General features: G+C 55.0%; 3 protein-coding genes and 5 non-coding genes across 15 annotated transcripts; all 8 read left to right on the top strand.

Annotated features, from left to right (window-relative positions):
• Positions 1-424: 424 nt before the first annotated feature.
• Positions 425-7,318, top strand: FLT3LG (fms related receptor tyrosine kinase 3 ligand). Of its 7 annotated transcripts, none has more exons than XM_039878668.1 (8): positions 425-567; positions 1,222-1,288; positions 1,945-2,055; positions 2,241-2,294; positions 2,514-2,657; positions 3,163-3,301; positions 4,641-4,819; positions 7,089-7,318. In XM_039878668.1, exons 2-8 carry the CDS (start codon positions 1,256-1,258, stop codon positions 7,299-7,301), a joined length of 873 nt encoding a protein of 290 aa, XP_039734602.1. In that variant the 5' UTR covers positions 425-567; positions 1,222-1,255; the 3' UTR covers positions 7,302-7,318. The 7 variants fall into 7 exon arrangements, with proteins under 7 accessions (XP_039734602.1, XP_039734601.1, XP_039734600.1 ...); XM_039878667.1 differs by lacking the exon at positions 425-567 and adding an exon at positions 818-903; XM_039878666.1 differs by lacking the exon at positions 425-567 and adding an exon at positions 916-979.
• A 558-nt stretch (positions 7,319-7,876) lies between these two features.
• RPL13A (ribosomal protein L13a) lies at positions 7,877-11,537 on the top strand. Of its 2 annotated transcripts, none has more exons than XM_039878672.1 (8): positions 7,877-7,992; positions 8,973-9,048; positions 9,402-9,467; positions 9,658-9,759; positions 9,953-10,038; positions 10,224-10,283; positions 10,620-10,742; positions 10,953-11,537. In XM_039878672.1, the coding sequence occupies exons 1-8, from the start codon at positions 7,978-7,980 to the stop codon at positions 11,037-11,039; spliced, it is 615 nt and encodes a 204-aa protein (XP_039734606.1). In that variant the 5' UTR covers positions 7,877-7,977; the 3' UTR covers positions 11,040-11,537. The 2 variants fall into 2 exon arrangements, with proteins under 2 accessions (XP_039734606.1, XP_039734607.1); XM_039878673.1 differs by having other exon boundaries at positions 7,908-7,992; positions 8,976-9,048.
• On the top strand, positions 9,095-9,178 carry LOC120615592 (small nucleolar RNA Z195/SNORD33/SNORD32 family). The gene has a single exon (XR_005656314.1). It is a non-coding gene; the product is annotated as a small nucleolar RNA Z195/SNORD33/SNORD32 family (small nucleolar RNA).
• LOC120615591 (small nucleolar RNA Z195/SNORD33/SNORD32 family) lies at positions 9,799-9,883 on the top strand. Its single transcript, XR_005656313.1, has one exon. It is a non-coding gene; the product is annotated as a small nucleolar RNA Z195/SNORD33/SNORD32 family (small nucleolar RNA).
• Positions 10,087-10,157, top strand: LOC120615593 (small nucleolar RNA SNORD34). Its single transcript, XR_005656315.1, has one exon. It is a non-coding gene; the product is annotated as a small nucleolar RNA SNORD34 (small nucleolar RNA).
• On the top strand, positions 10,368-10,455 carry LOC120615594 (small nucleolar RNA SNORD35). The gene has a single exon (XR_005656316.1). It is a non-coding gene; the product is annotated as a small nucleolar RNA SNORD35 (small nucleolar RNA).
• A 3,754-nt stretch (positions 11,538-15,291) lies between the features above and the next one.
• On the top strand, positions 15,292-17,447 carry RPS11 (ribosomal protein S11). Its single transcript, XM_039878671.1, has 5 exons — positions 15,292-15,450; positions 16,006-16,137; positions 16,325-16,400; positions 16,671-16,800; positions 17,270-17,447. Exons 1-5 carry the CDS (start codon positions 15,436-15,438, stop codon positions 17,391-17,393), a joined length of 477 nt encoding a protein of 158 aa, XP_039734605.1. The 5' UTR covers positions 15,292-15,435; the 3' UTR covers positions 17,394-17,447.
• LOC120615595 (small nucleolar RNA SNORD35) lies at positions 16,495-16,582 on the top strand. Its single transcript, XR_005656317.1, has one exon. It is a non-coding gene; the product is annotated as a small nucleolar RNA SNORD35 (small nucleolar RNA).
• Positions 17,448-22,127: the final 4,680 nt, after the last annotated feature.

The raw sequence follows: 22,127 nt of genomic DNA, 5'->3' as shown, positions 1-22,127 counted from the left end.
AGTGCAAAGTGCGTTGTGTGTCAGAAGGTGATAAGTGACAAGGGCGACACCGAAGCAGGGGAGCAGTTTGGACAAGGGCGATAGGAGCATTTGCCTGCGCGTTTGAGCAAAGGCCCGAATGAGATGGGGGTGGGGGGGAGCTGTGTGGGCATCTGGGGGGATGGCATTCAGGCTGCGGGATCGGCCGGTGCAAAGGCCCTGGGGCAGGAGCGCACCTGTCCCGGGCGTAGGAGGAGGCCGGGCCAGAGGTCAGTTCTGTGCCGGCCACGGAGAGGACTTGGTCTCACTCTGAGTGCGGTGGAAGGCGGGGCAGGGTTTGGAGCCGAGTAGGGACGTGAGCTGACTTAGATTGTCACAAGCTAGATGTGGGGAGCAGGCTGAGGGGGTGCGGGCGGTGTCGAGAAGCCAGGTGAGGAGGCCACAGTGATATTCAGACCCCCGGGGGACGGCAGCGGGAATGATGAGAAGTGACCGGATTCTGGACATGTTCTGACGTTCGGCCAACAAATTCGCTGGTGGACGGGACTGCCTGGGCAGTGAGAGGCAGAATCGCAAGTCCACGCCAAGGTCTGCGGCGGCGGAGGGCGAGCGGGAGGTTAAGGCGAAGATGAAGGACTCGGGGTGACCCCCTCCGTGCCCTGTGTGCGTTGATTCTGAGACCCGGGTTTAAGCCCCAGCTCCCCTTCCACTGCGTGTCCTACCCTGGGGGATCCGCCTTACCTCAAGCCCTACCGGGCAAGGCGCCCTCCGTGGCGTGAGCCGCCACCTGCCACCACCAGGTGGCGCCCCTGGCCTCAGCCAAATCCACCCCAGTTCACTTTCTCCCCCCAAAATTTCCTTTCACTTTCGCTCTCTCGCTGTCACCCTGCCTGGCTCTCTCCACACCCAGTCGGGGCTAGCTTGGTGCGCGAGGAGAAATGGGCTCCGGGTCCCCGAGGGGCGGGGCTGGGGTCCCCCTCCTGGAGCAGAGGGAGGAGGGGTGGGCGTCGGATTCCTGGGTCCCTGTCTGGGGGAGGGTTCCGGGGACCGGACGTCGGGGTTCTTAGAAGGGGAGATGCCGGGTTTTCACCATAACTGGGGCGCACGCAGGAAGCCTGAGGGAGAAGGAGGAGGAAACTTAGCCACATCAAGGGGCCGACGGAGGGGCGGGGAGGTGAAGAGGCGGGCGAGGAAGGGGCTGTGGTGTAGGTGTCCGACACTCGCTTTTCTGTCCCTTCCAAGATCTGGCCACAGGCATGAGGGGCCCCTGGCCGAGATGATAGTGTTGGCGCCAGCCTGGAGCCCAACCGTGCGTATACCTGGGACACAAGGTGTGGGAAAGGCAGGGCAGTGTCAGGACCCGCAGAGCCGAGAGGGGAGATGCGCGGGGGGTAGGGGGCGGGAAGAGCCGGGCAGAGGATTGACGGAGGTGGGGGGAGATGGACTGAGGTGGGGAGATGGACAAACGGAGGTCGGGGCGACACAAGGGTGGGTGAGGGGGACGGGGCAGAGGCAGACAGACTGAGGTGGAGGGAGATGGATGGAGGTGCGGGAGGTGGACAGGGGTCGGGGGACGAAACAGGGAGCTGGGTACGGATGGAAGACCCGGATGGAAGGACAGACGGGAGAGTGAGCACAGGAGGGCAGGGGGTGGACACAGAAGAGAAGATGCCGGGCAGAGGTGAGCGGAGACCAAGACCCACGGGCCAAGTCGGCGAGATGCGGACAGAGAGAGAGAGAGAGAGAGAGACGGGGCGAAGGAGGCTGAAAACAGCGTGGACCGGAGCGGGGAGGACTAGGGACGGGGGTGTCACACGTGGGCAGACGGGAGCCGGCCGGAGGAGGGGGCTCAGAATGAAGACATGGACCGGGCCTGGGGAAAGCGGAGGGTGGCGGGAGTAGGGGCCGGGGCGTCGCCTGGCCTGGGGGTGCGGCGCCGACAGGGCTATGCGCCCGCCCCCACAGACCTCCCTGCTGCTACTGCTGCTGCTCAGCCCAGGCCTTCGGGGGACCCCCGACTGCTCCTTCCGGCACAGCCCCATCTCGTCCACCTTCGCGGACGCCATCCGCAAGCTGGTGAGCCGCGCCCCTCCGCGTCCCCTCCCGCCGCCCTGTCCCAGGCCGGGGTTCTGTGGCCGGGTCTGAGCGCCCCCTGTCCGGGGCTCTGTCTTTGTGGCTCCTTGTCCCCCACTTCCCTGGGTGTCCACAGTTCTGTTTTTTTTCCCGTCTTCAGCCTGACCTGACCCCGTTTTCTCCCACAGTCTGACTACCTTCTGCAAGACTACCCGGTCACGGTGGCCTCCAACCTGCAGGACGTGAGTCAGGGATGGGAGGGGCCTGGGCGGAGGTGGGAAAGAGACTCGAGAAGCACCGCCCCTCAGGGGACCAGGCCACTTCGCCAACCCGGCCCCCTCTGCCCTCGGATCCAGGAGTCCGGGCCCCTAGCATCCTCCTCCTTTCTCGACCCCGCGCGCGCCGCTCCCTCCCTCCCTCCCTGCCCCAGGGACCCAGAGCTCGGGCTGTCTCTCCCCCAGGACAAGCTCTGCGGGGCCTTCTGGCGCCTAGTCCTTGCCCAGCGCTGGATGGGACGGCTCAAGACTGTGGCTGGGTCCCAGATGCAAAAGCTGCTGGAGGCCGTGAACACCGAGATACACTTTGTCACCTTATGTACCTTCCAGGTCAGCCTGAACTTGGGGGACAAGTGAGGGGAGCGAGATGTCTTCCTAGGGAATGGGAAGCGAAGCTCACCTCGGCCTTACTGGAGATTTCTTTGACGGAGCAACTCAAGAGAGGTGGAGCTGGAACCCCAGTCCCCCTGGGGGCCGTCCCTGAGCCCTAACACTTCTCTGGGCACCGGAGGACGGTGAAGGGCCTGGGCCCGGTGCACGAATCTCGAGCGTATCTCTCAGGCTCTGCTGCAGGGCATTGCTAAGGGGTTCTCTCCCCAAGCAGCCAGGAGAAACAGGGGATCTAAATGCCCTCTGCACCCAAGTCTCCCTCGGTCGTTGCTAGGCATTGCTAAGGATGCTTTTCCCTAGCAACAAGGGGAAGCAGGGGCCAGACTCTCCCTCTGAGATCCAGGCCTGGCTGGGCCCTGTCGCTGGGCGTCACTGGGCAGGGGAGGCCCTTGGCCTGAGGTGATGGGGGCAGCGCGGTGGTGACGTCTCCCTCCCCTGCCCCCAGCCCCTCCCCAGCTGTCTTCGCTTCGTCCAGACCAACATCTCCCACCTCCTGCAGGACACCTCCGAGCAGCTGCTGGCCCTGAAGCCCTGGATCACCCGTTGGAATTTCTCCGGGTGCCTGGAGCTGCAGTGTCAGCCCGGTAAAGCCCCCCAGCTCCCCAGACCCCCAGCCCAGCCCCTCCTCTTCACCCTGACAGTCCCTCACACCATCCCCTTGGGGTGGCCCGGTCCCCACCAGCTCCCATGGGCTGCGTGCCTGTGAGCATGTTCCCTCAAGTTCATTCTCCATCCCAGGACTCAGTTTACCCATCTCTGACAAGAGATGACGGTCCCTTCCTGTTCGTCTAAGGTGACCCTGTGCCCTAGCAATACGAGGAGAGTCTCATTGATTAAGTACATAATTTCTAGTAGCCATATTTTAAAAGTTTACAAAAATGTAAATTCGCTTTTGTTCAGGATTTTCATATCCTATCTACCGTATCAGTTATTATTCAGAGTCTTTCTGTCCTCGGACTATTTGTCTACTAGATTTGTCAGGTTCTGAGAGAATAGTTAAAGAAAACTCACTCAAAGTGGATTTTTCCTCGATTTCTCCCTGCATTTCCAATATTTTGCATTTATATTTAGCTTTGCTAGTCATTTGTAGTTACACCGCTGCTATTCATTTACTCAACCAAGTTTTATTAGCCACCTCCCTGGTGCCTGGCCCTGGTGACACAGCACAGAACAAGGCCAAGTCTGTGCACATGTGGGGCACACACGCTAATCAGGACACAGACAATAAACTTGTAAAGAATCAAATAAACAGGAAAATATCTGAGTGTAAACAAGCCGTATGCAGGCAAATTAAAACAAGATGATGGAATAGCAGTCTGAGGTCGTTGTTGAAAAGTCGCTAAAAGCTGGGAACAAGGGGAACAGCCAGCACGAAGGCCCTGAGGCAGAGGGTGGGACATGAGGGTACAGAGGGACCAAAGGGGGCCAGATGGTGTGGGGCCCCGTGGGCCATCAGACCTTCAAATGTCATATCTTTCATTGTTTATTATCCATTCATTCATTCATTCAAATATGTAATTTATGTAAATTAAACTCTTATACCCTTATTTAGGGAGCACTAAGTAGTGGGCAAATAAATGTGACAGAAAAGGGTACTGTCCCCTATATGCAGCTCACAGACTATTAGGGGACGAATTAAAAATAAAGCGATATGAAAGCCCTAGAAACATTTGTCCAGTTATAAAATAATGCAGCCTTCCTACGTGCCAGACCCCGTTCCACGCTCTTTCTGTATGTGCGCTCATTTAAGCTTTGAGACAATCTTATGAGGCAGGTGTAGTGATGGCCCCCGTTTCACAGATCAGGAGACTGGCACAGAGAGGCTGGCAGCCCACCCAAGGTCACACAGCCAGCACCAAGAAGGTCTTTTCTTCCCTGGCCTCGCCCTTCTCCTTGGTCACACAGCCCCCTCTCTACCCTCAGACTCCTCCACCCTGCTGCCCCCAAGGATCCCTGGGGCTTTGGGGGCCACAGCCCCACCAGCCCCTCAGGCCCCTCTGCTGCTCCTCCTGCTGCTGCTGCCGATGGCCCTCCTGCTGGCCACCACCTGGTGCCTGTGCTGGCGAAGGAGGAGGCAGGGGACACCCTACCCTGGGGAGCAGGTGAGCCAGCAGGGTGGGCGGAGGGGGTAGGGAGGGCTGAGGGGATGGCCAGAGGCCCCAGTCACCCAACTATGGCTGACCTTCTGGGGGCTGCAGGTGCCACCTGCCTGCAGTCCCCAGGACGTGCTGCCCCTGTAGCTGGTGGCCAACTGACTCATTCCTAGATGAGGACTCGTCTAGAGTCTTCAGCAAGCTGAGGACTCTGGACTTCCTCTGTGTGTGTGTGTGTGTGTGTGTGTGTGTGTGGTGTACAAGGCAAGGAATGCACCTGTCAGCAGGGGAGGGGGAGGTCAGCTCTGGATGCAGGGAGACCCCTCCTGGGCCACGAGGGGCACAGGCTGGAAGAGAGACTGGAGGCCAAAGAGAAAGCTGGGTGAGGGTCCAGGGGGAGAGGACAAGGGCTCAGTCAGACTGGGACCATGGAGATGGAGAGGAGGGGACGGGCAGAGTCAGGACTCAGGGATCGGGAGGGGCAGACTTGCGGGGGATGGTGGCACAGATAACCCTAGGTCTGGACCAGTGACTGGATGCACAGTGGGCAAACCTTGAAGAGGAGGGAAATTAAGGCAAGACAGCGAGCTCAGTGGGGACCCGTGGGCGTGAGGGACCCCTAGGGAGATATTTGGATGCAGGAGTCTGCAAGCCGGGAGAGAGCTGCCTCCTGGAGCCGGCAGAGGGGACCCCTCTAGGTGTGAAAGGGTGCTGCAGCCTGAGGCGGCTGTGGGTGGGGGGGTTAAAAAACGCCACAGAGGCCAGGCAAGGGAGCTGGTACATCCTGAGCAGAGCAGCACCAAGCCATGGGAGGCATGTGATGGAGGAAGGGACCTGGGATCAGGTGTGGGGCTGGTGGCAGATGAGTCAGCGGAGGGGAAGGAGCGAGGCCTCAGCGGGTCTGACAGGAAGAAACATTTTGCAGGAATCACGTGCACCCACAGTGTCTCTGTGACACGGGCCTTGCTCTGGGGCTCCCACACATTCACTTGCTTAACTGAGAAGCTGGTACGATTATTACCCCCATTTCACAGAGGCTGAAACCAAGGCACAGAGAGGTAAATAATTTGCCAGAAGACACACAGCTCGTGAGGGACAGAGCCAAGATCTGACTGAACTGTCTGGTTCTGGCACCTGTGACTTTCACTCTCCTGCCTCAGTTTCTTTATCTGTCCAAAAGACTAATAATAGTCCTTCTACCACTGAGTTGTCTAGAGGTTCAGTGAGACAGCACATGCAAAGCCTTTAGGGCGATGCTGTCCAATGGAAATAGAACACAAGAAACGCAAGTGATTTTAAGTTTTCTAATGGCCACGTTAAAAAAAAAAAGGTATAAGGGACCAGGTTCCTTTAATTTTTTTAATTTTAATTTTTCAATTCGAGTTGACGTTTAATATTATTTTGTATTAGTTTCAGGTGTAAAGCAGAGCGGTTAGACATTTATATAATTTAGGAAGTAATTCTCCCGGTTGGTCTGGTATCCACCTGGCACTGTATGTCATCGTCAACACTATTGACTATATTCCGTATGCTAGAAACAGATTACTTTAAATAATATATTTTATTTCACCCCACGTATCCAAAATATTGCCATTTCAACATGTAATCAATTATTTTCTAAAATTATGAATGGGATCTTTTACGTTTTTTCATACCGACTCTTCAGAATCCAGTAAGTACGTATGTATGGTACCCTCACCACACATCTCAATTCAGAGGCTAAATTTCTATCAGAAAAACTTGATCTGTACTTAGGTGTCCTGGAATTTACACTTGCTGAAGTAGATTCACCTGTTCGAGGTGTTTGAAACACGCAAGTTTTCCGGTAACTGGTTGGAGGATGTTTCTAAACGTAATGATTTTTCATTTCAGCACGTTTCTGAACAAAAATTTTCTGATTTTTTTGTAAGTAATAACATCGAGGAGTTTTCTTCCCACCTGCGTCCCTGTCCAGCACCCCGTTTTCTCGCCCGCTCAATAACCACGCTATTGAAGTTAAAATCGGGGAAAATGAAAAACTCGGGCGCACTGGCCACTTTTGGAGGGCTCGATATTCACGTGGCTGGGATGGCGGCTGTGGTGGAGAGCACAGATCTAGGACATGTCCATCACCGTGAAGCCCTCCTGGACAGCGAGGCCTGCACTCGTAGTGAGCGCTGGCTGTGCGCGACCTTGATTCCTTAGTCTGGGCAGAGCCCTGAGCTTCCTGCTTTCCTCTCTGTCCACGGATCCTCAGACGGCCCATTGAGACAGACACATCTATCATCCCGTTTTACAGAGGGGGACACTGAGGCCCAGAGAGAGGAGTCACCCGCCAGAGGACACAGAGCCGGGACTTGGAGGAAGTCAGCTAGAGACTGGTCCCTTCCTCGACAGCACTGCCCCTGTCACTCTCTCCCGAGGATGGAGGCAACGCCAGCACCCAGCGCCGGCCCCAACCCCACCTGCCCCCCTCTGTACAAAGCCCTTGTCCCCAGGAAACTGTATATAAATCAGCCTTTTCTACCAGCTCTGGCCAGGCCTGTCTGTGGATGGGACAGGGTGTGGATGGGGCAGTTTGGATCAGAGTCTTGAGTTTTTCAGTTAATGCAGTGAATGTTTCGTTCGAAACCTGTTTTCTGAGACCTCACGGGGCCCAGGCCCGGTACCGGGCCCGGACGGGAGTCAGAACCAGCTCGGCCCCTTCTCGGGGCTCAAGACATGGGACACGGCCTCAGTACATGACGATGGCGCCCACGGACGGAGGTAGCGCTGTGCGGGTCCCCAAGGGGCACCTGAGCCAGTGCAGGCCACCACATGCCCTACAGCCTGCTGTCGCTTGAGGGGGGTCACGATGCTTCTCGCTAACACCGCAGGCGGTTTGCGCGAGAAACACAGGCAACCCCTCAAACGTACGGAGGCCGAAGCTGGACAGCCGCGCCCCACGTGATCTCTCGCCCCGCACAATCATGGCCGCCGAAGGCCGCTGGGAACGGCTCCCGGATTGGACAATCAGGAGACGACCCGCCTTCTAAAGGGAGGGGCTACCTGCGCACGCGCACGACACTGGCCAATGAAACGACGGGAAGGTGCTCACGTGTCCGTGTTGCGTCACTTCCTCCGCCCCTGTTTCAAGGGATAAGAAACCCTGCGCCTACGCGTCTCTCTTTCCCCAGCGGCTGCCGAACATGGCGGAGAGTCAGGTAGATTCTCCGCGCGGTCCGGCGCGGCGTGGGGTGCAGGCTGAAACGGGGTTGGTCATACGTGTGTAGTGAATCCTGAGCGCGATAGCTGAACGAAACGGGGAGCTTCTGGGTTAAAAGGAGTCTGTAACGGGGAAATAGGAGATATTGGGACTCTGCGCCCGCGGCTGGGTGAATTCGGCATCCTCGTTCCTCCACGAGGAGCGAGGATGGGGCTTGCGGCGCCGGGGGAGCAAGTTAGGCCTCGTTTGCCTTGTTCTGGGCCAGGCCTTGGCCGATCGGACCCGTGTTGTCCCCGTCATCGCTGGGGGAGCACGTGGAAGGCGGCCGCATTTGGCTGCGTTTTGCGCAAGGCGGCCTTGCGGTAATCTCTGGTGGGAGCGGGAATGAGGCTTCTCTTGCAGCTCTGGGTATTTTGGTACGAAATCTGCAGTGGGACGAGAGATCTCTTGCCTAGGGGGCTTTCAGGAATGCATTGCTTCTCTCGCTTTTGGTGGATTTAATGGATCCTCTGAAGATTTGTCGTTGGGAGTAGGAGTTATAAAAATAAAAAGCTCCACAGTCTTGGAGACATCATGTGTCCCTAACCACGTGGGGCCCACAGTGAAGACAGCAGAAGCTTACCTCACTGTTCTGGTTTCTTCTGTAACGTGCACGAAGGAGGGGATGGGTCTGATTGAGGACGGAGAACCAAGTTTGGAGTAAAAGAGGGATGACTTTTGTTCTTAACGAAGAAGCTTTGGTCTGGGCATAAAAATTCCTGCTTTTCAAGCAGTCGAAATGTAAAAGTTCTTACTTTGCTCACTGAAATCTTCAATCAGGCATTTGTATTTTTGGCTTCGTCTGTAAAGTGAGCCTTGGTCCCTAGTTCCGAGGTCTGATAGGCACCCTGGGGGATAAGGTAAAACAAGTGAGAAGCATTGGTTTCTTGGGGTGAGGGAAGCCGCGGATGCCTCTAAGCCTTCCCACCCTATCTCCAGCAGGTCCTGGTGCTTGATGGCCGAGGCCATCTCCTGGGCCGCCTGGCGGCCATCGTGGCCAAGCAGGTACTGCTGGGTAAGTGCGCTCTACCTGCAGCTCCCCCAGACGTGAGCTCCGACCAGCGGTCAGTGATGAGCAACAATCACCATCTTTCGTTTGAGTCTCACGACCATGAGATCAACCCCATGCACCGCTCTGAGACCTACTGTCTGTTCCTTCCTCGGGTTGGGGGCTGTGGGATCAGAAATTATGTTCTGTTGGGGTAACGTTCTAGCGCGGATCCAGCTCTGCTCATTGCTGCTCTGTGTCTTGGGGGTGTTCTCCCTTGGGTCCTCGGCAGTAACTGGGCAGGTGAGTGGTCAGGTGTAGGTAGAGCTCTCGTGTGGCTTCTTGACCTGTGTCCTCCATGGTTACCTTTCTTTCTCTAGGCCGGAAGGTGGTGGTGGTGCGTTGTGAGGGCATCAACATTTCTGGCAATTTCTACAGAAACAAGTGTAAGTTAAAGTGTGGGAGAAGGGCTGGAGAGGATTGACTTTGGAGGTGCTCGGTCTCCGTAGGCTCCAGCAGTGACCCGACCAATGGTTGGAGGTGCTAGTGTGGGCTCCCTTGGGAGTGTGGGTGCGTGTTGCCACGTAGTCAGCGTTTGCCTGGGAATCATGGGGCCTCACGTTCTCTTCCCGACAGTGAAGTACCTGGCCTTCCTCCGCAAGCGGATGAACACCAACCCTTCCCGAGGTCCCTACCACTTCCGGGCCCCCAGCCGCATCTTTTGGCGGACCGTGCGAGGTGAGCTGGGCCTGAGAACTTCAGGTGGTGACGGGGTGGGTGGCCAGTGATGAGGACTTCTCCCACTCGTGTTCGAGTTTCCCAGCCATGAGATGATCCCACATGCACTACCATCTGAGGCCACCCGACCGCCTGCCTTGGTGGGGGTCCTCGTGAGCTCCACTGAGCAGGGCTGCTATCCCTCTGCTCACAGGCATGCTGCCCCACAAGACCAAGCGGGGCCAAGCCGCCTTGGACCGCCTCAAGGTGTTTGATGGGATCCCGCCCCCCTACGACAAGGTGAGCTCAACCGAGCCCCCTCCCCCAGGGCAGCCTTCATACGTCCAGTGGTGTCTTTGATGACCCACGGTTACCTACATTGTTTGATCCTCGTGAGAACAGCACTGGCTGAGACACCTGCCCCAGCCAGGCCTTTCCCTGTCTCCCTCACTCCAGGTCCCTAAGCCCCTCTCCTTCTCTAACAGAAAAAGCGGATGGTGGTTCCTGCTGCCCTCAAGGTCGTGCGCTTGAAGCCTACGCGGAAGGTGAGTTCTGGGTTACACAGTGGGCTAACTTAGGGACCTCAGGCCCATGGCAGGGGAGGGGGTGGACTTGAGGTCCCCAACACTGGCAGATGATGGTTTTTTTCTCACGATGGTCTGCGGATGCCACTGTGGGCAGTGCCGATAATGCCAATGGCTTAGCTGATGCCAGGAGGAGCACGGGGTCCTTAGGGGGCGGGGTCTTTCTGACACAAACTCAATGAGACAAGTCGGGTTATTAAATTTCCAGAGTCCTCTAAGACAGGTTACCAACCTCTAGTGGCCCCCCTCGCCCCCGTCCAGGCTGTTTCTTTACAACTTCATTCTCCCTGCCCCCAGTTTGCTTATCTCGGGCGCCTGGCCCATGAGGTTGGCTGGAAGTACCAGGCAGTCACGGCCACTCTGGAGGAGAAGAGGAAGGAGAAGGCCAAGATCCATTACCGGAAGAAAAAGCAGCTCATGGTGAGGACGGGCTGGGGCTTGAGGGGTCGGCACACACCACAGTCCTCGGCCGGGCTGGGCAGGCAGTGTCTCCTAATGTGATGGTCCTTGTCGCCCCTCGAGGGCTCTGCCCGAGACCCAGCCTGGAGTGTAGGTAGTGGGATGGAGTCACTGGGGTGAAGGTGGCCCCGGCAGCAGCCACTGACCACTCGCTCGCTCTCAACCCCACAGAGGCTACGGAAACAGGCCGAAAAGAACGTGGAGAAGAAAATTGGCAGATACACAGAGGTCCTCAAGACCCATGGACTGCTGGTCTGAGCGCAATAAAATTGACACTTATTCCTCATGCCTGGCCTGGCCTGCCCTTCCTCCATCGCCGCCCTAGGATGTAGCGGGGACCCCCAGGGACTGCCTTCCAGGGTCCACAGGCAGCCTGGGCCTTGGAAGGCTGGGAGCTCGGCAGGGACCTTAGTCACTGCTGTTTAAGAAAGGCCCGTTGAAAAGTTCCAGTGGCAGGAGTAATTTGTGACCTTGTTCACGAAAGCGTTAGGAAATGACTTGGAACCGTCAGTTCAGTCTGAGCATTTGCAGGTCAGCTGAAAACACAAGGTTACACTTCCAGGAGGCCAGGTGCTGCGCGATACGCTCCGCAGTCTGCAGCCGCTGGGATGTGAGGGACGCTCGGGGGCGGCCGAGCCCGGTGGTGTGCCAAGGGCACTTACAGATGTATGTCCTGGGACAGCCAAGGAGTCGCAGGCCTTGCCCTTGCGCTTTTCCCTGTACCTTGTGATCAGAAATAAATTATTTTTACAGAAATTTGGTGTCCGCAGTGTGTGTCTGCTGTGGAGGCAGACCCAGGGCAGCCAGGCCTTTGGCAAAAAAGGGGCGGAGGGGACTTGAACAGTAAAACTGGTGGTGCTGGAATCCTTCACAGATAAATGGGTGAATGTCGCTTTATAACCTGTCGTTCATGGAGAATTAGACTACTAGAGATTTGTCTGATTTCTCAAAACCATCTGGCCGGTGGTGCCTGATGTTGCCCAGTTGACAAAGCTGCCTCGATCTTCAGCTGCCAAATTGGGTTTGCCAGCATTCTAAAGCTGTCCCCCATGGGCCGTGGACTATTCCAGTCTTCTGCCACACTAGGGGGTCTGTTCTGTCTAAAGAAAATGGGCAGGAAACATTTTGCAAGCTTCATTAGGCGCTAGAAGTGGACTATTCTCTAAGCTCATAATCCTTACCTGTAAGACTGCACAGTAGATCTGCCCGGGTGAGTCCCTAGAAGGGTAAAAGCATTTGGCAGGTAGCAAGCCCTTCACAGTTACCCTTGGTCACCTCCGTCAGAACCTGTCCTCGTTCCACTGGAGTCACCTAATAAGTGTTAGACAAAGGTAAGCAGGTCTGCCCGGAAAAGGAAGCTAGATTCATGCTGCCCCTGGGTTGGGATTGGTGGACGATGCTTAAAAGTAATCTAATTTAGGAGTTCGATATTCAAATGCCTGACCCGCAAAGGAAGCCAGTTGATGAGACATTTTACTACAATTCAGGAACGAGTTAGAACTTGCCATTCTATCGTGTCTGATCTTAAAACGTCCACAGGCTTTGGTTTCCTCAGGATCATTAGCACATGGGCAGTGTTAGAATCCCTCCTGGGGCTCCAGCTACCCAGGGAGCTGCCTCCAGAAGAGATCAAAGGTACAGAGAGTTTCATTCTGAAGTACAGCAACACTATGTCAAATCAGCCCAGGGAAAGGACAACGAGTTAAGTCTGGATTTATAAAACTAGGTCTTTCCACTTCAAAAGACCATTAGAAAGATGAAGACAAGCCACGGATTGGGAGAAAATGTTTGCAAATCATTTCACTTGTGAAGAACTTGTATCCTAAATATATTTTTTAAAACATCTCAGTCACAAGAGACAAACCAAGTAAAGATGAGACGCAGATTTGAAGTCATTTTACCAAAGAAAGCGTCCAGATGGCCAATGAGCCCATGAGGAAGATAATCAACATTCGACATTAGAGCACGCACATGAAATTGTGCTGACGCTTAATCCTCATGTAGGACAAACGAAATCTGAGCTCAGCCAACCGCAGGAGCATTTCAAAGCTCTAGTGCCATCTTGCCCAATTGCCCACCACTGAAGCACCCTCCAAGGCAGGGGTCCGCAAGCTCTGGGCCACGGACTGGTGCTTGTCCTGCCTGCTAGGAACCGGCTGGAGAGTCGGGGAGGGGGAGCTTCATCTGCATTTGCAGCCCCTCCCCAGCGCCAGCGTCACCAGAGCCCCTTTGAGAATCTAACGCCTGATGACCTCAAAGGAGCTCTGGTGCCCAAACTGATGACCTCAAAGGAGCTCTGGTGCCAAAACGGTTAGGGATCGCTGCTCCAAGGGCATGTGGGCATGCCAGCAACGGGCCATCAGGGAGGGTCTTGTTTTAATAGGTATCGTTGTGTTCACTGGGGACGACAAGCATCTCCAGGTGTAGTAACGTAGAGAGGAGGCAAAATGTTAATCAAGCCACATTTAGACACTGCAGTGTGCTGATCAGCTCTGTGGCCAGGCCGGGAGGACACCTTCAGAACAAAGGAAGACGTCTGCTGGGATTGCTAACAGCCCAGCCCCACTCCTGTGAAGGGGAAACAGGAACCAAGAGTCATTCCATAAGGCTAAACCGTGGAGAACCTAAGGATCGAAGGCTGGGAAGTGCCAGCAGGCTTTTCGTGCTCCATATTCTTACCTTTTCACGCTACATAGTCTTCCTCTTCCTCATTGTACGTCCATGTCAAAGGAAATGGGTTAACAAGTCTTTAAAACAACACGAGAACTAAAGAATGATATATAAACAGAATTCCCACCCCCATACTATCTTCTTTCAAGTCTCTCTTAATACCTCTCAGCATCTTTATTCTCTCTCTGCCTCTAAGAGTAGACTTTACTCTGTGGTGTTACTCCTTTTCTGATAAACTTTCCTTTTGACTCGAACTTTGGTGTTTGTGTTGAATTCTTTCTTCGCTCTCCACCAAAGGACCCTCTTGTCTCAGTACAGGGCTTGGCTTCCCCGTCACTTGAGGAAATTTGTCCTGTCCCGCATCATCAGCCTTTGCATCCCTGCTGTGAAATGTCTGTGAAATCTGGCAGTCTGAGAAATAGTCTCTTTAAAGGTAATAACTAGAGTTTGCTCAAGGTTATTATTGGATACCAAGGCTGTTCACAATCCAGGTCAAAAAAAAATCAATGTGGTGGGTTGTAAACAGCAATAAAAATAGGATAGAAATGGAAAGGGGAGGAAAAAGCGGCTTATTGCAGGAAGGAAAAGAAAGACGTCAAAGTTAGAAAGGGAAAGGAACACAGGAAGGGAAGAAGAGAAAGAGATAAGGGGAGAGAGAAGTGTGTCTGATCACAACAGAGAATGTTATTTCCTATTGTGGGTTGGGTTCAAAAACGTTTAAAAGCTAACGACCTAAATATCGCCAAACCGCCCCCAACCCTTCAGAGTCAAGGAGTATTTCTCTGTTTTTCCCTTATCGTCAAAATCTCACCAGTTACTCTGAAGGGTGTGCAAAACAGTGAGCATTAAAAACCAGAGATGAACACACACCCAATCCCACCACCTGGAGACGTAAACCACTGGGGCGAGAGTTTTCTCTCACGCTTTTTTCTAAATAACTTTTATATATAGGTTAGCACGCATTGTACATAACAATGGTGGATCCTGATTTTTTAAAAATCTAAAATATAAATACTGTCTAAGTCCTCCAAAAACTCTAGGAATTACTTTTTTTCTTCAAGAAATAAATCATAAATCTAGTACAGTTCTGGAGGGAAGACAAGCTTCTAAAACAGGAAATGAAAAGTCCCCATTAGTGCTATCCCACAGGGTTGGCTACAATTTAAAATATGATTTAAAATTTACAAAACTAATAAGAACGAAAGAAATTTAAACAAACTTTCAAGTGATTTATTGTTAAGTCTGTAGCACTCATATTTCACACATTCTGCACTGCCCACTGCACAAGACGTTAGCGCAGTGTGGCTACTTAACTGTAAATCTAATAAAACAAGTTAAAAATTCAGGTCCTTAGTGGCTACCGTGGTCAACAGCTCGGAGAATATCCATCACAGCGGAACGTTCTACTGGTCAGCGCTGTGACAGAAAATCAGCAGAAAGGCTGTTTTCCCCACTAACCCATTGACTGGGGAGGAAATGGGACAGACAAGAGAACAACTTTCATTAAACTTCAAAAAGTTCCTGGGTAGCGCCTACCCCTGACGAATATGGCGGCGTCGCCCTGCATGCTTCTAAGATTGTGCGATCGCCCACTCCGCAAAAAGATGGCAGCCACCCCATCCCGTTCGAATCCTGTAGGGACAACCCCGCGCGGTCCCCAAAGCCCACGTGATCTTACGCCCCGCAGAAACATGACCGCCTCCTTTTAAATCTCGCGATAACGTAGGCGGGCTCAATGCTGGCCACGCCTTCCCAGTGCCGGACTATCGCGAGACAAGCGTCCGCGGCCTCGCGCCCCTCTGCCCTTCGCCATCATGGCGGCGTCGGTGCCGCCTCCCAAGCGCCTGCTTGGTTAGGGCCCCAGGCACCGCCCCCGAACCGTGCTCCCCCCGCCCCCTTGCGTCACTTCCTTTCTGGCCCCTGCGCAGTCGATAAGGAAACCCGGACGCCGCCGCGGCTTTCTTTTTTTCAGGCGGCCGTGAAGATGGCGGACATTCAGGTGCGGGTTCGGGGGAGAAAGCGGCACCCCGCGCTCCAGTTTGGGGGTTAATTCCGAGCGATCCCGATTTCCGGGGATTCATTCGGGAGACGGCGCGTGTTTTTGCGTTTTTCCATAGTTTTCTTATATTCAGGGTGTATGGGGTGGGTGGTTTTCTGAAGGCCTTGGGCCTTAAGAGTTACGTATAAGGAATGAATCCTGGGTGGATATCTGTGTGTTGGACAATGAGCCTTGCCGAAAGGTGCGTCCGGGGTGTTCGAGGTTTGATTCTGTATCTCTGGGCTTTAAGGGGTGAATTTCGCAGGCAACGGGGGAGTGTTTTATAGAGTATAGATGCTGACCTACCTCGACTTTAAGAGTTGAGTCTGAATTAGAGGCAAGTTTGAGTACGAGTGTTTTAGGAGATAACCTGGGGCAGTCGCCCTTGGAGGCCAGCGTTTGGGCCGTAAAATGCTGGAGAGGATGGGATCTCGGGGTTCCTTGGAAGGTTTCCAGGCCCGATTGCTTCTTGCTCCAGGCTTACGAGCTCACCGGCTTCCCCCCTCATCCCTGTAGACCGAGCGTGCCTACCAAAAGCAGCCGACCATCTTTCAAAATAAGAAGAGAGTCCTGCTTGGAGAGACTGGCAAAGAGAAGCTTCCGCGGTACTACAAGAACATCGGTCTGGGTTTCAAGACGCCCAAGGAGGTACGGAGACCCTTAAAAACTTGCGACCCCTGTCTCCCTGCACGTGTGCCCAAGCTGAGTCGCCCTGCCCACCTCGGAATAATTGCTCAGAGGGCTGCTGGGAATTGTAGTTTATTTCCCTAGGGCCACACCCCCTGTTCTCTGGAACTACCTGTTGACCTCCCCTTTCTCTTTTGAATTCCTTCAGGCCATCGAGGGCACCTACATTGACAAGAAATGCCCTTTTACTGGTAATGTCTCTATCCGAGGGCGCATCCTGTCTGGTGAGTGAGGCTCTCTGGGGATTTGGGTTCAGATTCCTCGGACTGAGGGAGGGAGGAAGGGCTGAGGACACGGACTTCTGGTTTCGGGGTCACTGGCAGATGATGTTTATCTTCACGATGGTCTTCAGATGCCTGCCACGGGCACTGCTGAGCAAGCCACTTAGCACAGCTGAAGCCAGAGCAAGGCTGCTCGGGAACTCTGCTCTGCAGCTCTGGATTACCAGCCTGCCTTCCCCCAGGGGGTCTGACCCAGTCTCTTCCCTCCCCCAGGCGTGGTGACCAAGATGAAGATGCAGAGGACCATCGTCATCCGCCGAGACTATCTCCACTACATCCGAAAGTACAACCGCTTTGAGAAGCGCCACAAGAACATGTCCGTGCACCTGTCACCCTGCTTCAGGTGAGCATGGGGGGCCCCCGGGTAGCCCTGGCCAGCCACCCTCCAGGCAGAGAGGAGGGAGGGGTCGGGCTACACTCATCTGAGTGATATGGGACCTGACCTGGGTGCGGATGTAAAGAGGAACACCCCCCCACACCCTGCTAGCTGCCCATGGAGGTGGTGAACCGTGGAGGGTGGGGGTGGGAAGGAGGGTGCCGTAAGCAAGCCTCCAGTTCTCTGTAAATCAAAGGTGAGGGTTGGAGCGCCCTCTGTCCAGCATGGAGCTGGGTGCCCTGCACCTAGTTTGTGCTCAGTAAAGAAGGGTGTAGGGGTGGCGGAACTGGAAACGGGAGCTTCGTTGGGTTTGGTGGAACCACAGCTGAGAAGCCTCCACCCGGTGCCCCTGAAGGAGGCTCCCCTCCAGGGTCCGGCTTGGGGCAGCCTGGTCCCCCCTCCTACAATGTAACATGGCTGCTGGCTCCCTTTACAGAGATGTCCAGATTGGCGACATTGTCACCGTGGGTGAGTGCCGGCCCCTGAGCAAGACCGTGCGCTTCAACGTGCTCAAGGTCACCAAGGCTGCGGGCACCAAGAAGCAATTCCAGAAGTTCTGAGACCGTAGACCTGCCCATCCCCCGAAACGAAATAAAGTTATTTTCTCAGTCATGGGTCAGGTTCCCGTTCTCTGTGCCATTACTAGAGGCAGGGACTGTCCCTGGGAGTTAAGCAAGACGGTGAGAAAGATGGGGTATTTTTTCATGCTCTAGGGCATGAGGATGGGAATGGGGGCCAAGTCCTGCCTCCTTGTCTGTCATCTCAATGAAGACAGCCTGTACTAAAGAGGCTGCACGTGTCTCTGTCTCCTTTTTGGTCCTTGTCACCTACCTGGCCTTGAGCTGCTACCTTTGTCCCCCTCCCCCAGTCTCTAGGGAGGAAGTGAGGGCGGAGGCTCCTGGGCTCCTGGGCCCTTTCTGGCCTCATTGGGGAGAGGGAGGAAGCAGCGGCTCACTGGGCCTGGCTTGAGGTCACAGCCCCCAGCACCAAACCTCGAGGGTCTTGCACCTGGCTACCTGGCCGTCCTTTCTCAGTGGGGCAGGGGAGCAAGTCAGGGCTCATCCTATGAGTGTGCCCCCCGTCACCACCACCCCCACTCGTGCCTTTAAGTGAGCACCATGCCTATCTGCAGATGAGCAAACTCTTCTGAGGGGGCGGCTTCTTGGCTTGGAGTCCCAGTGAGTAGCGGAGTGCCAGGTCTCAGATTTTGGAAATTTCCTTTGCCTGAAAATGCAAGAAAGGAAATTGGCCTCGGGGGCGTTGCATGGTGGGCCCAGGCTGGAGCCTGCTCAGCAGTGCAGGGTGGCAGGCCGCTCCATGGACAGGTGAGGACTCTTAGGCGAGGAAATAGGGAGAAATAGGGACAGGGTCAAGTAAATCAAGGGAAAGATTGCCGACAGGGTGACCTCGAGGGAAAGATGTGGGAGATGAGGCGTCCCCAGGCGGTAGTGGCGGAAGGCATTCAGAGAAGATGGGAAAACGGAGAGGCATCTTAGGAGTATCATCAGATCGGGAGCAGCGTGGGCAGAGGGCAGGGACGGAAACCACAGGTGGCGACAGACTCGGATTTCAGAAACTGACGGACCATGAGCATCACACAAAGTCAGAGCCGGGCAGGCCGGCTGGAGGGTGACAGGTATAGACTGAAAAAGCCGGAGAAGGGATGGAGAGCGAGATGAGGACTTCAGGGATCGCGAGGAGACAGACCCTCACCATGCACAGATTGGAGGCGCGCTGGAGTCGCCCCGCCGGCTTCGTCCCTCGGGGCCTGGCGCTGCGGGCCCCCAGGTCCCTGCCCCCCATGCCTGTACCAGGGACCGCAGCACACCACTGGTACAAGGGTTGGGAGACAGGGCCGTGGGGAGAGGAAGCCGCCTCGGGATCAGCCCAGCGGCTCCTTTTTACCCTGGCCCAGGAGGGCGGGGGTTCCTGCCAGAGGAAGTGGGGCCGCATCAAAGAGGGCAGGAAGGGGCAGGGACAGGTCAGAGGGGGGCACCGCCCGAACTTCAGCCTGCAGCAAGCCCGCCCCGCCCTGGGCCAGCGGGGTAGAGACCCTGAGGGAGGGGGCCGAGGCTGTCCGAGCCCCGCCCACGCAGGTGTTTCCGTTCGGGGTGGAGCCACCGTGTTTACAACAACAACAGCCCAGCTCCCCTGTTTCCTCCCAGCGGTCGTTGGGGCGTCTCCTTGGCACCCCATCGTGTCTGACTACCTAGTCACCGGTGGGGCTGGTGCCGGCCGTGTGTTGGGCGACACCTCTGACGGGCCTGGTGGGTCAAAAGAGACCCAAGGAGAAAGACCCCTGGGCCCCGCCAGTTCCCTCATGTGAACAGTGGGACAGCAGTATCTGCCCTTAGACCCCGGTGACAGCTAAAGAGACAATGCCAAAGTCCTATCATAACCTCGGTGCTTCCCCCTGTGCCCTCTGCCCACCCGCCCTCCCTCCCCCTGCCCGCAGGTGTCCACCGCACCTACCCCACCCCTGAGCCTTTGCGAGGCTGTGCCCTCCGCCTGGAACACCTTTCAGCCACGCCCGCCTCTGGCTCCCCTCAAGACCTTAGTCTCTCATGCTCACCCCCCTCTCCACTTGGCAAAACCTGCAAACCTCCCAATCACCCTTCCCTGCTTCATTGTCCTACCTGAGCAGGTAAAACCTATTCATGATTTATTTGTGAATTTATTGTATAAATCCTGTACAATATTGCATATTTATTTGTTTATTTGTTGACCACCGGAATCTGAGCTCCGGGAGGGCAGGAATCTCTAATCCTCAGAGCCCAGAACAAGTCATGAGTGCTTCCTACGAGCCTTCGAATGAATTAAATTTAAAGTTACATCCCCACATTCTCACAAGATGGACTTGACAAGACACGGAATAACCGATAGCAGCGAACTTGAGCAGAAACCTCCAGAAGTAAATGTTAAGACCACAGGCGCTGTTCCAAACCCTGGCCCTGCCACTCACTAGCCGTGTGACCTTGGGGAGGCCCCTACCACGGAACCTCAGTTGCCTAATCTACAAAATGGGTCCTTGCCTCCCTGCCCCTCTGGGAAGATGGCATGTGCTCCCATGTGTGTGTGTGTTAATGGAGAAGTAGCTCTGCTAAGTGCTGCTTCTTACGGAAGTAATTACGCCAGAGCCCTGAGCCTGTAGTTAGAAAAAGTCCCGGTGACACTCGCTATACCAGGTTCCGTCAGACCCCAGGACAAGGGTCTTTGGCAGGTGGCCCCAGAGCCAGGTATTATATGGTATGGAAGCCTAGCAAACCCTGGAGGTTTATCATGAGATTTTCTTTTTCCTTCGTCATAGAATTTTTTGAGTCTATTTTAGCAAGCTTCTGGAATGTTCTTTTGCATGTCTCTTATAGGAAGCCCCAGTGGCATCGCTGTTTAGCGGGGAAATTAGCTCCAGGCACGGTTTCACAGGAGGGCCCTGGGTTCAGGAGTATGATATGAAAACGGGGCCGATCTTGGTGGCATTAATGGATCGTGGCCCTACGCCTGTCCTGTTGTAGCCGACCGCAGGAAAATTCTGTTTCCGCCAGACGGAATTTTAGAGATCGCTGTTGGGAGCCCCTGCTGCATCCCGTCAGAGCGGGCCCCAGCTCTGCGTGGGTTCTGGTGGGACCTCGGGACCTATAACTGGCCTTGCTGCTGGTTGCGATACCCGGGTTACGCTGTGGTCGGCGCCGGGGGTGCCATTTGTGTAGTGGTGCCATTTGTGTAGTGGGCACCTGAATTCATTTAACTGGTCCTGAGGGCTGTGAGTGGAGTCGGACAAATTGAATGGGAGCGGCCTCCGTGTGTGAGCAGACCTGCGGATTGTTTCAGGGTGGATGTAGATCCTTCTGGAACATTCTAACAGGACACCCGCACCATTCTAGAAGAGTTTTAGGGACATATCAAACCAGCTCCGGGTGATTCATTATTGCCTTCATTCATTCTACAGATATGTACTGTGCTGGTCCCTGAGCATGCATGAGTGAGCAAGACACGTCCAGGGCCTGGTGACTGAGGACCTGGGATGCGGGAAACATTGAGGGGAACAAGTGTCACTACTCTGCCCTACTATGTGTCCTGTACCAAACCTTCGACCCGCTGAGGCCTCTCCGCTGAGGTCGGCACAATCATCCCCTTTTTACAAAGAAACCAAGGCGGGGTGGGAGGGGGCGGTGGAAGCCCACCTGGAAGAGGCAGAATTTGGTTTGGAACTCAGGTGTGATTGCCTCCTGGGGTCAGTAGGGGGTGCTATAGTGTAGATGCAGAGGGGAGGGGCGGGTATTGAGGTAGCAGCAGTTCAGGGAGCAGCACTCAGAACTGCCTGGGGCCATTTGTGGTACTCGAACCCCAGGGGACCAGGTGGCTTGGTGGCTGAGGTCCCCATGCAGGCCGACCCGTTGTTCAGAGGGGCCCAGCGTTTGCTTTAATGCTCTGCTTGAACCATTTTGAAACTGGAACAAGGGGCCCCACGTTTTCGTTCGGCGCTGAGCCCCGAGGATTGGTAACCGGTCCTGCCGCGAGCTTTCTATTGCTTTATAGTGGGCCCTGGGGACATGATACCAGGACCGCAAGGGATCGGAGGGCAGAGACAGAGATCATTAGAGCGGGACCTGGGGACACTACAGGAGACAGCCAGCGGATGCTGTAAATGGCCCCTGAAGACATAGCAGGACCCCAGGGCACCTAGAAGGGACTCCCAGTGGGCACTAAGGGAGCCTGGAGCTTTTTCTTTCATAGCAGAAAGGAAGGAAGTTGGAAATTTTCAGGCCGACTTCTGAGAGGCCTCGTGGCTAAACTGCAGGGAGTGGACATCGGAGCGGGGACATCCTTGCAGGGGCAAGGGAGGGTGTCCCCTGTGACTATGGTAGACTGGATGATTGTTCCCCAAACACGTCTATGCCCGAATCCCCCCAAAATGCCTGTGAATATGTGACTTTATATGATAAAAAGAACTTTGCAGATGTGGTTAAGTTTAGGATCTTGAGATGGGACGAGGATCCTGGATTACCCGGGGAGGCGGCAGGGTCAGAGTCAGAGAGATAAGGACAGACGCAGGGTCCAGAGAGGAGAAAAGATGCTGGTTTTGAAGATGGAGGAAGGGGCCATCAGCCAGGGGATGCAGGTGGCCTCCAGCATCAGAAAAAGACCAGGAAAGGGATTCTCCCCTGGAGCCTCCAGAAGGAACTGGCTCTGTGGACCATTTTAGACTTCCGGTCTCCAGGGCAGAAAGATAATACATCTGTGTTGTTTTAAGCCGATAAGTTTGTAGTGATTGGTTACAGCAGCCACAGGACATG

Source organism: Pteropus medius, unplaced genomic scaffold (genome assembly GCF_902729225.1).
Source record: "Pteropus medius unplaced genomic scaffold, Ma_sr-lr_union100, whole genome shotgun sequence".
NCBI lineage: Eukaryota > Metazoa > Chordata > Mammalia > Chiroptera > Pteropodidae > Pteropus > Pteropus medius.
This window is presented reverse-complemented; position numbering and strand designations above follow the sequence as displayed.

Excerpts from the sequence above, each read along its gene's own strand:
- FLT3LG (XM_039878664.1), top strand. The coding sequence starts at position 1,055 with ATGCCGGGTTTTCACCATAACTGGGGCGCACGCAGGAAGCCTGAGGGA. Across the intron at positions 2,295-2,513 it reads TGGCCTCCAACCTGCAGGAC|GACAAGCTCTGCGGGGCCTT; the intron begins GTGAGTCAGGGA and ends TCTCTCCCCCAG. Across the intron at positions 3,302-4,640 it reads GGAGCTGCAGTGTCAGCCCG|ACTCCTCCACCCTGCTGCCC; the intron begins GTAAAGCCCCCC and ends CTCTACCCTCAG.
- RPL13A (XM_039878672.1), top strand. Across the intron at positions 9,760-9,952 it reads CTTTTGGCGGACCGTGCGAG|GCATGCTGCCCCACAAGACC; the intron begins GTGAGCTGGGCC and ends CTCTGCTCACAG. Across the intron at positions 10,039-10,223 it reads TCCCGCCCCCCTACGACAAG|AAAAAGCGGATGGTGGTTCC; the intron begins GTGAGCTCAACC and ends CTTCTCTAACAG.
- RPS11 (XM_039878671.1), top strand. Across the intron at positions 16,401-16,670 it reads CCGAGGGCGCATCCTGTCTG|GCGTGGTGACCAAGATGAAG; the intron begins GTGAGTGAGGCT and ends TCCCTCCCCCAG. Across the intron at positions 16,801-17,269 it reads CACCTGTCACCCTGCTTCAG|AGATGTCCAGATTGGCGACA; the intron begins GTGAGCATGGGG and ends CTCCCTTTACAG.